Source organism: Brassica napus, chromosome A1 (genome assembly GCF_020379485.1).
Source record: "Brassica napus cultivar Da-Ae chromosome A1, Da-Ae, whole genome shotgun sequence".
Taxonomy (NCBI): Eukaryota; Viridiplantae; Streptophyta; class Magnoliopsida; order Brassicales; family Brassicaceae; genus Brassica; species Brassica napus.
In genome coordinates this window covers 1,701,317-1,717,778 of record NC_063434.1, presented here as the reverse complement: position 1 = coordinate 1,717,778, position 16,462 = coordinate 1,701,317, and the positions used below count along the sequence as shown (strand labels likewise).

At 39.0% G+C, this 16,462-nt stretch overlaps 4 protein-coding genes across 5 annotated transcripts; 1 reads left to right on the top strand and 3 right to left on the bottom strand.

Annotated features, from left to right (window-relative positions):
* The first annotated feature begins 102 nt into the window (after positions 1 to 102).
* LOC111213756 (putative F-box/kelch-repeat protein At4g35120) lies at positions 103 to 1,405 on the top strand. Its single transcript, XM_022715586.2, has one exon. It carries the CDS (start codon positions 138 to 140, stop codon positions 1,281 to 1,283), a length of 1,146 nt encoding a protein of 381 aa, XP_022571307.2. The 5' UTR covers positions 103 to 137; the 3' UTR covers positions 1,284 to 1,405.
* Positions 1,406 to 2,399: 994 nt separating this feature from the next.
* LOC111213755 (pentatricopeptide repeat-containing protein At4g35130, chloroplastic-like) lies at positions 2,400 to 4,965 on the bottom strand. Its single transcript, XM_022715585.2, has one exon. It carries the CDS (start codon positions 4,895 to 4,897, stop codon positions 2,489 to 2,491), a length of 2,409 nt encoding a protein of 802 aa, XP_022571306.2. The 5' UTR covers positions 4,898 to 4,965; the 3' UTR covers positions 2,400 to 2,488.
* Positions 4,966 to 5,463: 498 nt separating this feature from the next.
* On the bottom strand, positions 5,464 to 7,725 carry LOC106449642 (DDB1- and CUL4-associated factor 8-like protein 2). Of its 2 annotated transcripts, none has more exons than XM_013891379.3 (5): positions 7,454 to 7,725; positions 7,114 to 7,365; positions 6,909 to 7,052; positions 5,968 to 6,645; positions 5,464 to 5,882 (listed from the first exon to the last, which is right to left on the bottom strand). In XM_013891379.3, exons 1-5 carry the CDS (start codon positions 7,580 to 7,582, stop codon positions 5,640 to 5,642), a joined length of 1,446 nt encoding a protein of 481 aa, XP_013746833.2. In that variant the 5' UTR covers positions 7,583 to 7,725; the 3' UTR covers positions 5,464 to 5,639. The 2 variants fall into 2 exon arrangements, with proteins under 2 accessions (XP_013746833.2, XP_013746839.2); XM_013891385.3 differs by having other exon boundaries at positions 5,464 to 5,879; positions 7,454 to 7,721.
* Positions 7,726 to 8,483: 758 nt separating this feature from the next.
* Positions 8,484 to 11,436, bottom strand: LOC106449634 (lysine histidine transporter-like 7). The gene is made up of 5 exons (XM_013891374.3): positions 11,084 to 11,436; positions 10,836 to 10,969; positions 10,287 to 10,705; positions 10,068 to 10,199; positions 8,484 to 9,959 (listed from the first exon to the last, which is right to left on the bottom strand). Exons 1-5 carry the CDS (start codon positions 11,353 to 11,355, stop codon positions 9,474 to 9,476), a joined length of 1,443 nt encoding a protein of 480 aa, XP_013746828.2. The 5' UTR covers positions 11,356 to 11,436; the 3' UTR covers positions 8,484 to 9,473.
* Between the last annotated feature and the right edge of the window lie 5,026 nt (positions 11,437 to 16,462).

Sequence of the window (16,462 nt, the reverse complement as noted above, 5' to 3'; positions counted from 1 at the left end):
AATAAAGAACGTAAAAGCCCTTTTCTTTTTCAAGAAGGAAAAGGTCAATCTTCTTTTCTTTATAGGGTTGTTTTAACGACCTAAAAATCCTAGTAGAATACGAATCCCACAACAGTGAAACAGAAACCCTAGCGGAGATGACAACTAATCCTATAGCTCCACCTCTTAAGAAAATAAAGAAGATGAAGAAGCCTCCATCGTTTTCATCAATTCCAGATGATGTCATTGTGAACATCTTAGCTCGGATCTCGAAATCTCACTACCGTTCCCTCTCCTTAGTCTCCAAGCACTTAAACTCTCTTCTCTCTTCTCCAGATATCTACTTTGCTCGATCCCTAATCGGTAACACAGACGCTCGCCTCTACATGTGCCTATGGCTACCCACTCCCTCCTCCAGTCATCGTGACAGATGGTTCAATCTCAGCTACCGTCTGGGTCAGTTAACTTTAGTACCGGTAAGAGCACTCTCTTCCTCGTACTCTCCCGACCGGTTAAGCTCAACCACCGTAGCCGTACATTCCGAAATCTACCAGATGGGAGGAAGCAACGGGGACAAGCGGACCAGAGCCGTTAGAGTTCTTGATTGTCGGAGTCACACGTGGCGTCGCGCTCCCGACATGAAGGTGGCAAGGAAACACGCAAGGTCTTATTTTTTAGATGAGAAGGTATATGTAATAGGGGGATGCACACAAAGAGAGGAAACAATGACATGGGGTGAGGTTTTCGACCTGAAGACTCAGACTTGGAAGCCATTGCCTAAGCCTCCCAGCGATGATGACGTCAATTCGTATCACAACGGTGTAGTTTTTGAAGGAAGGCTATTCTTTTTCACCACGAAAAAAAACAACAAGAACTATGCATATGATCCGAAAGAAGGAAGATGGGTACAAGAGGCGGGGTTTGTGGGTCTAGAAGGTATGACTGGACCTTGGTGCGTTATAGGAAGTGTAATATTTGCTGAGCATGGCGGTATATTCAAGTGGTATGACCCAAGGAATGGAAAGTGGTTAGAGGTTCATGGTTTGAATGAGGTTCACACGAAACGTGCTAAAAGTTCCAGAACGATTCAGTTAGTTAACCATGGTGGGAAACTGGTAATAATATGGGATGCGTGGCATATGCGTCAGAGGGAACACAAAAGTGTTTGGTGTGCGGTGATTAGCCTTGAGAAATGTTTGTTTCCATCAAGTTATATGCGGGGGAGGGTGGAAGAGTGCAGAGTTTTTTTGGGTTTAGCCCACAAGTCATATAAGCTCTCAAGCTGCCTATCGGTTTTGGTCTAATACTCATATTATTATTTTTTTCCAACATATATTATTTCTAATAAGATGCGATTATATTTCTTATAATATTGTTGTTGCAATTGGTGTTGTATTGTTTGTATGTTATCTTCTTTTAACATATGAACTGCCAAGTCTTCAAAGATTGCAGAGTAAACAAAGTCCGCTTGTCAGGAAGTATAGTCACGCAGAGAGAAAGTTAGAGAGAGAAAAGCAGATCGGGTTGAGGGCTCCGACGTCCGGACGGCGCGTGAGCGCGCGTGCCGGCGCCGGAGTCCCTCGATCTTCCGCCGAGTGATTTTCTACGGCTTCTCACACTTGTCCTCTCCCTATCGCCTTGTCGGAGCTCTGGTCCGGGCCTTGGCCGTCGTTGTCACCTCCGGGGGTGACCCGTCACCAGTGGAGGCGCTGTGTTTGAGTAACGACGCGAGCGGGTGGAGGATGGGGGTGGTGAAGCCGGTAGTTTCGAGTAGTCTTAGTTTTCCGGGAGGTGGAGGCTTCTAGAGCTCCATCGACGCCGGTCTTGTTACCGGGAGGCGGAGGCTTCCTCTGCTCCGCTTTCGCCGGCTCTTGTCTCTGGGGTGTGAAGGTTGTTCTGTGCCTTGCGCCGCCGGCTAGTGGTCTTCTATTTCCGGTTTTAGGTTTCTATTTTAGTTTTGAGCGATGGCGGGTTGGTTTGGCCGGAGGAGCTCTCGTCGGAGGATGATTGACGCTTCCCGGTGGTAACTGGGTGATGGTTTGCGCTAAGCTTTCTCGTCGGTGGTGGTGTTTTAATAGTTACGGATTAGCTCTCCTTCTGCGATTGATGCTTTCCGATTTTAGAAACTCCGTCGTGAAGGCGTTAGCGGTGAAGATGTTGTGGAGCTGTTGAGCTTGGGTGGTTCCGGTGGATTGATCGATGAAGATGGCACCGGGGTTTCGATTGGTGCGGGATTCCGTCGTTGAGCGAAGCGGTTGTGCGTGAGAGCGGCGCCTCCGTTTTCTTTGCTAGGGTTTCCGTTTTTTTTTTGGGCTTATGGACCCATGTTCGTGTGGAGTAGGGTTGCCCTTTTCTGGTTGGACCTTGTAATAGTTGGGCTTGACCCATATTCTAAATAAAATTATTGAGGGAAAAAAAAAAAAAAAAGAACTGCCAAGTCTTCTTTTTTTTTTTCCTTTTTACATTTTCCAAGAACATGCACCTAACTTAGCCACAACCAGGGTTTTTTTCACCAGTAGTTTCCACACGAGCAACAACCATTAGAGAAGTGATGAAAAATCTTTGAATCTCCCACAACGATCTCTCTTCTCGTCACTTTCGAAGCCTTTTCCAAGAACTCGTGACATCTTCTGCAGATTCTCGTGTTGTTCCTCACCACAACTGCTCTTCCTGTTTCCGTGGAGATCAATCCAAGACACGTGGCGAGTCTTACCGAATGTCTTCTTGGTGAATTGCGTTTTTTCTTTAATAGAGTCTCTGGTCTCATCTTCGAAACACAGTGAACATAACTCTCTTCTTCTTCTTCTTCTTCTTCCTCAACCATCCTCGAGACAATATCCAAGACTTCATAAATCTTGTTAGTCTCCACGTGGGATCTGTCTCCGTTTGTGAACACATGAGTTCTTCCTCTCGTCACAACGGTACTGCAGCTCGTTGTTTTAGATACGCCTTGGCTCTTCATGAGAAGCTTGATCCTATCAACATCTTCCCATCTTCCAGCTTCTGAATACATATTCAAAAGCAAGACATAGCATCCCGTGTTGTCGTGTTCCATCTTGAGCACCTGTTCCGCTGCGAACTCAGCCACGGTGATGTCGTTGTGGTTTCTACTTGCTTTCAACAAAGATCCCCAAACCCGAGCCGTTGGCACAAACGGCATATCTTCGATGAATCTCTTGGCTGAGCTGAGGTTTCCTGTACGACCAATGAGATCGACCATGTACACGTAATGCTCTATCCCAGGATCGATCCCGTATTCTCTCTTCATCGAGTTGAAATAATCCCATCCTTCATCGATCATACCGGAGATGCTACACGCTGCTAACAGCGACGCGAATGTGCTCTTGTTTGGACTTACTCCACTAGTAGTAATCATCTCCGAGAATAAGCAAACAGAGATTCTCCCAAAACCGTGTACCCCGTAAGCCATGATGATGCTGTTCCACGAAACAACATCCTTAAACACGACCTGGTCGAAACACTTTCTCGCGTCCCCGAGGTCTCCACACATGGCGTACATGTGAACAAGTGAGTTCAATACAATGGTGTTTGAACTGTATCTAGCTTTTACTACATAGGCATGGAGTTGTCTACCTTCACTCAGGGAGAGAGATTCTGCATAAGCTGGTAGAATACTAGCGATTGTTGTGGAATCAGGCACAAGAGATGATGAATCCAAATCCCATAGCTCTCGAAACAGCTTCAAAGCTGAATAGTTCTCCCCGTTCTGCACATAGGCAGCGATCATCGAGTTCCACGAGACCAAATTCTTTTCCCCCATTCGATCAAACACAGCCTCAGCTGACTTCACCTTCCCACCCTCCCCATACATATCAATCAGAGCAGTTTCCAACACTACGTGAGGAAGAAACCCCCTCCTCGTAGCGTACCCGTGAACCGCTCGTCCCTCCAAGATCTCCTCACAAGCTGGAAGCAGATTAATCAACGTGATAACATCTGGCCCCTCTGACATTTTCTGAAAACAGAGAAAAGCATCAACGCCTCTCCCGTTTCTAGCGTAACACCCTATCATAACATTCCAAGCTACAATGTTTCTATTGCTCATACCGTTAAACACCCTCTCTGCATAACTCACTTCACTATATCTACTATACATGTCAAGAACCGACGTCAACACCATAACATCTTCGATCCCACTTCGAATAGCATAGCAATGTATCTCCTTTCCCATTCTCAAACAATCCTCCACATGAGAACAAGCGCCAAGAGCGCTCATGACACTAAACCTATCCGGTTCAAATCCGAATCTCATCATCTCTTTAAACATAACCAACGAGCGTACACAATCACCAACCGCGAGAAACCCGGAAACAATTGAGTTCCAAGAGACAATATCTCTCTCAGGCATTTCATCGAACACCTTCTCTGCATCCCTTTCGCACCCAAGCTTCATGTAAAACGATATAAGAGAGTTACAAACGTAGACATCCGAATCAAACCCGAGCTTGATCACCGCCGCGTGAATCGTCTTCCCTTCCAACAACGACGAAGCTCCAGCGGCTGATTTGATCACGAAAGGGTATGTAAACGAATCAGCTTTGATTCCTGTCAACACCATTCTGCTATAGAATCTAAGCGCTTCGTAATATAAGCCACAGGCGGTGAAGCCTTTGATCATCACGTTCCACACGAAAGTATCGACTTTGTTCATTTCGTCGAACAGGTGGAGTGCGTCCTCCATGAGGCCCGAGTCTGCGAATTCGCGCAGAGCGCGGGTGAGTGAAGGATCGTTGGGATTCTTGGATCGGTTATGGAGGATTAGCCGGTTCGGTTTGGAGGATCTCCGGTTGGTTACGAGATTCCGGTTCTCGCTCGTCTGGTGGTTTTGGGAAGAAGATACACACTTGCAGGCATCGCAGTTGTAGTAGATAGGAGAGCATCGAGCAAGCGCAGACATTATCTGAATCGAGTAAGCGACGTCGTCTTCTTCTTCGTTTACATCTTCAATTTTCCCGCGGGATTTATCCGGGATACAGTTACTTAGTTAAAATATAATTTCTTACATTAAAATTTTTATAAAATAAATACTACTCCATAAATTAATAAATTTCACTAATTTCAAATTAGTCAAAATAACCCAATTCAATAAAATAATAAGATAATAATTGGATAATTATTATCAGTGTATTTTATATTTTGTTGTTTATTATCAATAAAATTTGTCTAATTTTTTTAAATACTTTTAAATATATTAATTTTTTTGGCAACAATTTTAAATATATTGATATTATTTTATTATTATACATTTAAAATGTATTTACAAAAACTATATGAAATAAAGTTTATATTTGTACAATTTAATCAATACATATATATAAAAATTCAATAGTCTTCATATTTTTACATTAAAACATACTTTAAAATATATAAATCTTAAAAAAATATTGTAAATTAATAATTTTATAAATTAATAAAATATTAAAATTCTAACATTATTAAATTATATAATTTTTACAGTAAATGGAAGAATAAAAAAAAATTTATTTATTTTTTATTTGACAATGAAACACAACAACGGTATTCGGAAACACTGGTTTTAAAAAACAAAACAGGTGGTGGGTAATGTTTGGTTTCTAATGGAACTGAGAATATTTACACAAATTATTCAAAACAAGTTATCTGTAAAAAGACCACTGATTTTAAGAGAAGAAGTCGTCACGGCTAACGCCATCTCCACCATCATCAGACACATGTTCATCATCATCATCATTGAAGTTGAGGATAAGATCAAGAAGTTCTCTTCCAGTGGAGGATGAAGAAGCTTCTCCTTCTTCTCTGTCTTCACTGAATCTGCTTCTGTTCTGTAGAAAGAAGAGTTGCGCTAACAGCTCCTGTGGTGAAGATACACGATACATCCATCCCCTTGGCTTTCTCTTGCGCTGCTGGAAACACACACACAAAATATTCAAAAAACAATATTCAATCATCTTCATTAGCATTTAGCAACATTATCATCATCACACATACCATTTCGATGTTGTCAGGCAACGTAGCTCTCTCAGCTGCCTTCGAGGTCCACACCTTGATGTCGTTTTCGATACCGCTGCTAGCAAGCACTGGTATATGCGGATGAGGCTCGATGCAGTTAACCACATACCTATCTCCTTCCATAACACGAATCAGCTCTCCGCTTTTCTTCTTCCAAATAAATATCCGACCACAGTCTGACCCACTAACCACATACTCAGACCTCGGTCCACAGAAATTCACACCCTTAACCGTCTCAACGTTCTTATGACCCTTATAAGCCATAGGAACAGAACTTTTGCTATCATCTTCTGGAGAGGATGGCATAGGGTTAGACCCTAATCCCATATCGTGCGTGAAAAGATAAATGAACTCATTGTTGTACGAAACAAGGAGTTCGCTTTGCTCCGAGAAGGCCAAACCGGTGATTCCAACGTGTAAATCGCCAATGAGGTGTGGAGGAGCAAAATGATCTGCAGCTCGGCTTAAACCGTCTCCATGAAGTCTACGGATGTCGTAGAGACGAGCGTACTCGTCCATCCCACCAACAGCCAAGAGGTTGGAGTTTCTAGGGTCCATTGCAATAGCGTTTAGCTGCGCGGCTTCCATGTTCCTCCTCCTAGGATTAACTGCTTGGCATGTGAACAGTTCCGTAGGAGCTTGTGTCCTCAGATCAAACTGAAATAAGCAAGAATATAAATATTAAAGAAATCTATAATCAGATTCTTAATAGAGTTTAGAATAAAAATGTTTCAATGGTACTTTATTTTTCACTTGAAAAAATATGTTTACTCTATAAATAGAGTAATTTATTTATTTTTTATTCATCACCGTATTTTTCACCATAAAATAGAATATTATAGAGCTAATCTACTTTTGAAGTAAAAAGATCGAGTGAACCATTGGAGATCGTCTTAAAATAGAAAGAGAAGTGTACTTACTCGTTGGACTAAACCATCTTCACCACAAGTGTAGAAGACATGAGGGTTTCCAGGCTCAATACACAGCTTATGAGCTGGTCCTTGATGCAACCCCAATAACACAGTCTCCACTTTCCCACTCTCCAGAACACTTGCACGCCGAACCTGAAACACATTCTCAAACATTTTTTTCTTTCTAACAAGAGTTTTTACAAAGGAGTTTTACCATTCCATCAGCAGCACAGGTGACAATGGTCCGATCATCAGAGAAAGGCATGAACTTGGCCTGGAATACGTTGTTAGAGTGCCCTGAGTGGAACGAAAGCTTGACATTCCCAAGCTCCCAATCCCAAAGAAGGACACGGCGATCATCGGAGCCAGAGACGAGAATGTCTCCTTGGGCGTTGAAGCTCACTGTGTTGACGCAGCCTTTGTGCTTCGCTAGCTTCCGGTATACCTCTAAGCGCAGAACCATATTCTACAAAACAATAAGAATGTGATTCAATTACAAACTAAACCCACCAATAAAAATCAAAACTTTTTCTCGAATTGACGAGGGAACGAACCTCGGAGGCGGAGAAGCGATCGGAGAAGCTGCGAGGCGAGATTCCACCGACTTCTCGTCGCCAGAAGTCGACGACAGGGTGGTGAGATCCGTTGAAGTGTGTTCGACTTCTCTTCGCCTTATCAGACATCTTCCTTTGAATTTGACGGTTGATGTGAGGCTGGATCAAAGGAGAGAGATTCTAGTTTGCTCTGTGTGTGTATTTACTGTCGTCGGAAGAGGAGGCGATTCTATGGTCCAACGAGAAGTGAGGGCGGTGGTGTGATGACGATCATTGCTATTTACTAATGGGCTTTTGGGCTTCTTATGAATATTTTCTAGTTTTTTTTTTTAAATTTGTTTTCGAATTTCTATAGATTAAATACTGAGAATAATAATAAAACCACCCATAACGATTATTATTTTATTTTGACGAAAAAAACCATACCCATAACGATTATGAGAAGATATATGTGTGTGATGCAGAAATTTTCTCTCATTTAAAAAGAATCTCATGTGCTTACTTCTTCCACAATAGAGAAACCTTTCCTCTGTCATCTCTCTAAAAACTTTCGCTTGATTTTGCCGGTTTACCGGCTCCGGTTGCTTCCTTAGCGCCGGGGCCAGACCTCTGCCATTTCTCTTTCGGTTGATCTTTCTAGTCAAAATGAGTTGGATACTTGTATCTTTCAGATTTGGTTCTGTCTAAGAACCTTATATGTGGCTTGATTGAATTGCATGTCGATTTTGAGCTTTCTTTGGCTCATACCATGTCTCGATCTTCAACCTTCTCAGTCTTTTGAGTTTGGTTGTTCCTGGTTCTGAGTTGTTTCACTCCTTGTCATCAACCTCAAGATTCGATCGAGACCTTCTCTTCCGTTTAGCTTCGATTGGCGTTTATATCCTTGTGCGCCATCGCTTTCCAGTTGATGACTCATGAACATAACGTGTTCTATCTCCGGGAGCTTGAAACTTTAGTCTTTTATTTGCATGTGCTATTTACAATAGGAGGAATCGCAAACCGGAGGTTTATCCAAAAATGGCTGCTTCGCTTTGCCTTGTTCAAAGAAGCTATGTTAATCATCATGTTTTATTGTTCACTTTTGGTGAAGGTTTATTTTGATCTGTTTACTCACTTCTTCTAGTTTGGTTAGGTGTTGTTTCTTGTCGTTGTTCTTGTCGTTTCCCTTGTTAGGGCTTTAGTTTCTGGAAAACCTTTGGTTTGTCCAGCTTTGTTTCCAGAGACACTGATGTGTGCTGATGGCTTTGTATCTCATCCATGTATCTCATCCGTGTAGTGAATACAGTGTTTAAAAAAAAAAAAAATCTCATGTCATCCTTTCAATTTTTTTAAAATAAAAACAAATGTCAACACAAGTGTACAAATCAAGATTAACACAAAGGAAAATAAAATAAAATAAAAGCAAGTTACAAATGCATATTTAGCAACTAAAAAAGAGTTATTATATTTAAAAAAAACTACAAAAGAGTTACAAGTGGATATTTAGCAACAAAAAAAAAAAGTTACAAGTCACACGTACCACGTAACTGACAATCACAAATGGATTGAGTTTTCTCGAAGTATTTTTTTTGGTTTAGCTCTTCTTCGGCTTAGATTCAACCTTTTCATAGCTTTCGATTCATTTAAGAGCAAGAAGATAACACACTGAACATCATCAATGTCTCTATCTTCAATTTGATATTTTAAAGAACGAATAAATCAGTTGTTATTAAGAGTTATAATTTGGGGAAAATTTCTATCAAAATATTCATAGAGATAGACATCATCCATAAAATAAATGATTTTGTGTGTGTTTAAGTAAATGAGTTGGTTCAATCCTCAATACATTATGCTAAGCGGTTCTCCTATATTCCGAATGAATGCCAAATCATCTAATGAATCCAAGGATTTTGGTGGAGATTCAGTGCACTATCGTTTTTTTGAATTTCATGTCTCATGTGGTCATTACGAATAAAGTTCCCAATTTGAACTTCTTGTGAAAGAAATTCATATTTACATGCTAACATTAACAAAGAATGCTTTAGGGTCTGAAGAAGTTTGCATGTAAACCCTTTTCAGCCAAAAATAATGCCGACGTAACCACAAGCAAAACGCTTAGAGACGCGCCTAAGCTTCCCACAAAAACGTTGATCAACCACATCAAGCTTTTCGTTTCGGGCTGTTTGATTGAGATCCACATGAAACACGGGTACGTAAAAGTAACAAGCAATGCTACTGCTCCGATAAGAACCGCGAGATAAGGCAAGAACGAGAATCCAACGGCTATAAAGAAACAAACCAAACCCAAGGACACACGTAACATCATCCGGGCAAAGACGGAGCAAGGCTTTTGTCTCTTGGTCACGTACACCATCTCTGCGTTGTCACAAGCCGGCATTAAGTTTATCGGATATGAGCATAAGCAATTGATGATGAACGTGATGTGTATAAAACAAGAGGCTCGCTTTGAGTAGTCTTGTTCGTAAAGTTTCAAGTAGTTTCCTATTGGACCTCCAGTAGCCGGAATCTATATCATATATAAGGATTAAGATTAAATCATAAATTGTCTCAATTACATGCGTTTACGTAAAGGCAAAATAAATAACACTATATATTATGTTGAATTTTGACATACCTTGTCACCGTATGCCCAATAGACAACAATGGATACTAGAAACATACAAACCGCAATGATCACATGAGAGATCACCACAGCTCTCCACATCGTCTTGCTGGAAGGATTCTTTGAATCGGAAGGAAGAGTACCCTACAAATATCAGAATACCTCGTCAATACTAACGTCTACATATAAATCAGTTTAAAATGTGATTTTTCTCAATATAATCTTTAAGACCTGTATCTCTAGGATTAGGTTGTTCCCGCGTAATGAAATGGCTATCAATCCAATGGCGTTGAAAATGTTATCGAAACTTGTATCTTTTATAGTGTAAGAGACATTGTTTTGATGATTCCTTTGCAGAACCCTAGTTAGAGGTAAACTCCATATTGCGGTGGAATATGCTACGGCCATAACACCACCGATCAACGAGAGTCCAAAAAGAGAATTCAGGTTCGGAAACTGGGACAAGACCACCGCGAGGCAGCTGAAGATCACGAAACATTGCAAGGTAGTAAGTGGCACTGTGTCATCTTCAGACAGAATGTGTACAAGTTGTTTTATTGTTTTTCCTCCGGTTATAACCAGAATCGAACAAGCTCCTCCTGAGAGATACATCACAGGAAATATTCCGAGAAGTTTCCCAAGCTTTACACCTATTATATGTTGTTGCGTGACAACAACGAAACCGTAACGTTTTTAGAATCTTAAGTCCATAGTAAAATCCAAACCACATAAAACGACAAAGTTTTTAAGAATTTGATAGAATTGTTATTACTATATTACCGAATGAAGCAATTGCGAGTCTCAAGTATCTGCTCAAACGTGTTCCATGTACGGCTTCGTGTAGATGAACAAGAAGCCATGTCGTGTAGAGCTTCCATGCAAATGCCACCGTTAATATTATTATTCCCCATACCCTGGAAAAAAAATTATTTGTTTAGATATTATTCGTAAAAACTAAATATGGTCCGAATAGAATCTGAGAGAAAGTAACGAATAGATAGAAAGTTTGATTTGATATGAGATGTTACCATCCGAGTGCTGCGAAAGCTGCAGGAAGAAGAAGCACTTGGAAACCAAGTCCCGAACAGAGAAGATGAAACGTTGCCGTGAAAACATTTCCTTTTCTTGATTCTGTGATCGGTAACCATTCTTCTAACGGAATCCTCCCAACATCTCCGCCGTCGTCATCGCCGGAGGTTGGTTGTGGATCCTTGGAAGGGGTATGTGACATAAATGAAGGAGAGCCACAGCTTTCTTGTGATTCCAGATCAAGCAATATGCCTGATGCTTTTTTTGACATTGTATTAAAGATTAAAAACCTTTAATTTCTCTCTCTCTCTCGAGGATTTAACGTACAGCCACAAACTGAATGAGTGATGTTTTATTTTCTTCATACACTGGATTATATAGTCCAATTTTTGGACGTCGTTATTGGGAAGCTTCGTTATTAAATTTTGTTGCGTGCCCTTTATGACATTAGCACAATGACGTAATCCATTATGTCACTTTCAAATACTCTCAAAAGCGGGACCCGCAGGTATCAATCGAACGAAGTCTTCTAGTTTTGTCGGGTGGACTTATAACTCTACTGGTCCGGTGCAAAATTTCCATACTGGTTTGCCTCAGATTGTGTTTATTGGACCTTTGAGTCAAAGCAGGCGTCAATATCGAGCCGAACTTCCTTCATTGCTGATTTGTTTCTTTGGCTACAAGGTTATATTTAATAGACAATGGACCAAATAGTCGGAGATGGCAAAAGTTCGATATGCTTTAGACAAGACTATTGTATAATACAGAATTAATTGAAAATAGTGTAAAGATATAAAGAGTCTAGTCACTACTTTTAGAACACTATAATTATATGAAGGCTAAGTTTTAAAGGTAGCTTCAAGTGTAGTTGGTCGCCATTTAAGTGAAGACAAGATAGGGTTGGTAGGAAGCGTGTGTACGGTGTATCTTGTTTCTTTTTGTGTATGTGTGATCACTGATCAGTTTAATCCTTATCTGTTTTGAACCTAACCTATAACTATTTGGTATCTCAACATCCATTACTCTTAAAATCGGGATATATAGTCTGATTTATAAGAAAACTATTTGTAAGAAAAATAGATTAATATGAGCAATATCAACCAAATTATTTTGCAATATTTTCTAGTTCCATTCCAGATACTATGGAAATGTTAAAATGTTTATGTATGTGTGTTTATATAAAACTTATATTTATTAAATGTTTTCAAATAATTTTTATCAATCAATTATAAAATAATAAATAGTTTTACTGTATGTAACTCGCTTTTACGGATGAAATTTTAATATCTACTTTATGGAGTAAACTGGTTATCCAAAACTTATAAATTAACTAAAATCAAATAATACGACACAGTAGATATTGCATATATTTTGTATAGCCCTATGATAAACACTACAATTACAATATCATTACTGTACTGTTGCCTTTTTTTTTGGAAAGGGGCTAACGGGGGAATCGAACTATGGAATCACCGTATTGGGTGTTGTCCTCAAGTGCTCTGGCCCAACTCCATTGGTTACTGCGTTGCCTTCTCATTTCGTAAATAAGAGATTCACAATCGAACTAAAGGAAGAGACAGAAATCAGTCACCTGGTCAATATCCAAGCAATGGAATTAAATAAATTTGCATGCCTGGATAAAAAATGCTGCCAATTAAATTGGAAATAAATATATTATTATAGCTATTATATTAAGATATTTTCTTCAGTTTACATTACAAATGATCGTACACCAATAATCTATATGAACAATTTGACTTTGAACTCTTACGTTGTTTCCTCGTGATCACATATCAGAATATTGACAAGTCTTGGCAAAGACGACTAGGAAAGTACTACCCAACTTTATGCCTGTGCTTTGTGCTTTTTGTGTGTGCGTTTTCTCGTTTCCCATAGTAAACTCTTCAATTTGCAATCCTCGTTTCCCATAGTAAACTCTTCAATTTGCAATCCCTATGATGAATCCTTATGACATAATTTAGTGTTTTATTTTCTCGTTTAAGTTAATTGTCTAGATTATCTCATGTTTGATTTTTTTTTATATTTTCTTTATGTTTAATGTTGGGAGAAATCTGGAAATAATTTTCTCGGATATATTTTCTCTTATTAAGATTCTAAGAGCATGATTAATGAAGGTTTAAGAGCCGGTTTTTATTCTTTTTAGTTAACATTTAAGAAGCGGTTTTTTATATTTCACCAAGAACCTCACCTCAAAAACTTTCATTAATCATGCTCTTATATAGATTTGTTTTCCGCATCTATAGTGTGTGACAAATAGTCCTATGTGGTTCGACCCAGTAGTTTAATAGTGCCTCCATCGTATGCAGGTGAATTAGTAAATCGTATATCTCAAAACAATATATTTATCCATAAAGGATAAATAGTCAACCTTGAATTTCATATATTTAGACTATGTTCTCTTCATTTTAGATTTTGGATATTTTGGTCTAAGTCGAGGCTCTTCCAAACTTGGTCATTAACGGTGAATATGGGGAAGGGGAAAATGTAAAAACACTTACAAAGACGCCACCTTATTCTTCGGACTTGGAGTTCAAACGAAAGGCCAAGGTATTAAAGTCAAGCTTAGTAACGACTTTGACTTAATGGATTTAGCTAACACATTACATACTAATTATTATACTAACCTAATTTTTCTTTTTGTAAACAAAGTTTCACCAGACGCACGCTTTATATCATACCAGTCGATTGAAATGAATATTGTGTCTTGTGGCATGTAGGAACGGAAACATATGATGTAAATAGTTATCTCATTTTCAGATACCAATTACTGTCATAACCTTAGGTTCTCTCTTGTAGATTTGAATTCATGATACAAATGAATGGTTTCATCTGGTTCTCATCGGTGGCTAAGCTCAAGCCAAAAACAAGGTTTTAGGTGTCGGTCGCTGTCCTAGTTGGAGATACTTTTGACTCGGCATTTTCTTCTTAAAAGAAAGCTTGTTTTTTTAAAAAAATGAGATATTAGTGTAACGACCATGCAATGCAACTAGTGGTTGTCGGCACTTTACTATGTGGAGCCAGAATTTCAAAGCAGCAATAAGTAAAGTGGTCCTTAATTAGTTGAGTATATGCTAATTGATTCCCTATTTTTCTACGTGAATGATATATATGAGAAAAACGAAAGCGAAATAATCTTACGGAAAAAAAAAATCATACGTACTACTACTATATTGTTGACTTGTTGTCTTTTTTGTAACTGCTATATTGTTCTCGTTCTTTTTTTTTGGTAAAATTGTTCTCGTTCTTTTTGCTAAACTGTAAACATCAATACATGAAAGGATCTTACAACCGATTCTTTTTTTTTTTTTTTGCTGTTTCTTTCATTTGTAAATTCAACATAGAGAGACTTAAAAAACGAAATAAAGCAAAAGAAGAGAATAACCAGTCACTTTCACACGCAAGTTGGCCTCCTTTATAAGAAATTAAATTGTTATTTGTCAGGGACGAATCAGAATGCAAATTTATAGGACATGCAAATTCGAAGGTTAATTAATAATATAGAGATAGCATATATAGATTTGGTTGATTGATAAGTGCTACACTGATAGATGCGCACTTATATATTTTTCTTTTCAAATGTCATCTCAACTTATTCGATATTAGCGATGATACTGAATTAGGGGAAACTGCATCCTAGCTAGCCATGCAAACTTCCGCAGGAGTGACAAAGGCTATTTACTTCTTTTTAACCTTTAGTTTTTAAATCATGCATGCGCGTTGGACACATTTGTATTAATATGACTATAAATTATTAGAGGCTGTACCTGTATCTCAATCATTAGACCATTAAACGTTCTGTGACAAAAAAAAAAGACCATTAAACGATTTTTATTTATTTTGCAAAGAGCTTTTACTTTTTAATTAAGTGTTCTCATAAAATGTCTTAAAGCAACAACACACCTTATGTATTTAATTGATTTTCGACAGATTAGACGCTATCTTATCACACTAACTACCTAACAAATGTTTATATAGTCCCTAATGCCAAAATACATACTGCAGCTTCCGAATAATTTTTTTTTGTGAAAGAGGTTCCGAAGAATTCAAAGATACGCCTTGAACGATACTTATTACAAGCCCAAACCAAGCTCATTTACATTTTTGTTTCCACAGTCGCAAGTGTATATTGTGTTGTTATATAGAAAACTGGTTGATATATATATACTCGCTTTCAGTTACAACACGAAACCAAAATTGAAAACTCAAAGCCAATAGATTTTTCTCCTTAACTTAAGAGCCGAGCTATGGAGAAGTGTACCAAAAACAAATCTTCACATAGTCAGCTCTACGGTCCTCTGCAAGAGTGTGGACTCGCCAGTTCTTCATGTTGTTACGTTATCGTTGCGCTTCCATCACACTACGCCGTCTCAAGCATTGACGGTTTTTCACAGAGTCAGCCAGCCCTATGGTGCCCCCATCCCTATCCTTGTCGCAAAAACTATTGTGCAAGAGTGTGGACACGCCAGATTTACTCGTTTCTATGTCACCGTTGCGTCTCCATCACATTATGCCGTCTCAAGCATCGACGGTTTTTCACAGAGTCATCTCTACGACTTTCCCAAGCTGTTATCTTCTACGGAGTTTCCCGGAACTCTTGCTTTCAAAACCCATTAGTTGGGCTATTCAACGTCGATTTCGACTTATGTGCGTTTCTTCGAACGCGAGCTTTAGGACTACAAGTGAAGTGTCTCTATGGGTCTCTTCTCTCTTTAGCCACATCTATTTTTCGACATGTTTTAGTCTATCAGTTTATCGTCGAGAATCTCTCCAGTTGTAACCGACTTAGCCCATTGGGTCTTTAATTTTAATATAAGTATTTGGTTTTCAAAAAAAAAAAGTATATATATATTTATGTCTCCATCTTTAAAAATCTTAGGTTTAATAGTACGTCCACATATTATAGCTCCCATACGTGTAGTACGTAACGGTCTGTTTTTGGTAATTTGCCACATTGAGAATACAACAGACCTCTCGGCCCATTAGTAAAAAGAGGCGAGACTAGTCCGTTATTCTTCACATAAACTCAGAGCCAATCGACTGTCTACCTCTATGTTTCTATATTGCTTCTGATTTGAGTCAACCAATTTGTAGAAGCCCAGCTATGGGGAGGAACGAGAAAATTGGTGAGCATATAAATAAAGTTTTAGGAGCAGTGGGTAAGTACTGAAGACGATGGTGGTGATGAAGCTTGGAGGTTTTTGTTATAAGGAAGACTGATCAAGCCTTTAGTTTCAGTTTTCTTGAAAACGGTAGCCAGCGTCTTGATCGAAAAAAGTTTTCTAGGGAATCAAGGAGATCAATATTACACTTTGATCATAGAAAAAGTGAATAATCATGTACATATAGAGGATTTGTCT

What these genes read in the sequence shown, in the direction of transcription:
- LOC111213755 (XM_022715585.2), bottom strand. Translation starts at nt 4,897, where the DNA reads ATGTCTGCGCTTGCTCGATGCTCTCCTATCTACTACAACTGCGATGCC.
- LOC106449642 (XM_013891379.3), bottom strand. Translation starts at nt 7,582, where the DNA reads ATGTCTGATAAGGCGAAGAGAAGTCGAACACACTTCAACGGATCTCAC. An exon ending in CCTGTGCTGCTGATGGAATG is followed by an intron (nt 7,053 to 7,113) that starts GTAAAACTCCTT and finishes AATGTGTTTCAG; the next exon opens with GTTCGGCGTGCAAGTGTTCT. An exon ending in TGCCTGACAACATCGAAATG is followed by an intron (nt 5,883 to 5,967) that starts GTATGTGTGATG and finishes GTGTGTTTCCAG; the next exon opens with CAGCGCAAGAGAAAGCCAAG.
- LOC111213756 (XM_022715586.2), top strand. Translation starts at nt 138, where the DNA reads ATGACAACTAATCCTATAGCTCCACCTCTTAAGAAAATAAAGAAGATG.
- LOC106449634 (XM_013891374.3), bottom strand. Translation starts at nt 11,355, where the DNA reads ATGTCAAAAAAAGCATCAGGCATATTGCTTGATCTGGAATCACAAGAA. An exon ending in GCTTTCGCAGCACTCGGATG is followed by an intron (nt 10,970 to 11,083) that starts GTAACATCTCAT and finishes TTTTTTTTCCAG; the next exon opens with GGTATGGGGAATAATAATAT. An exon ending in ACTCGCAATTGCTTCATTCG is followed by an intron (nt 10,706 to 10,835) that starts GTAATATAGTAA and finishes AACATATAATAG; the next exon opens with GTGTAAAGCTTGGGAAACTT.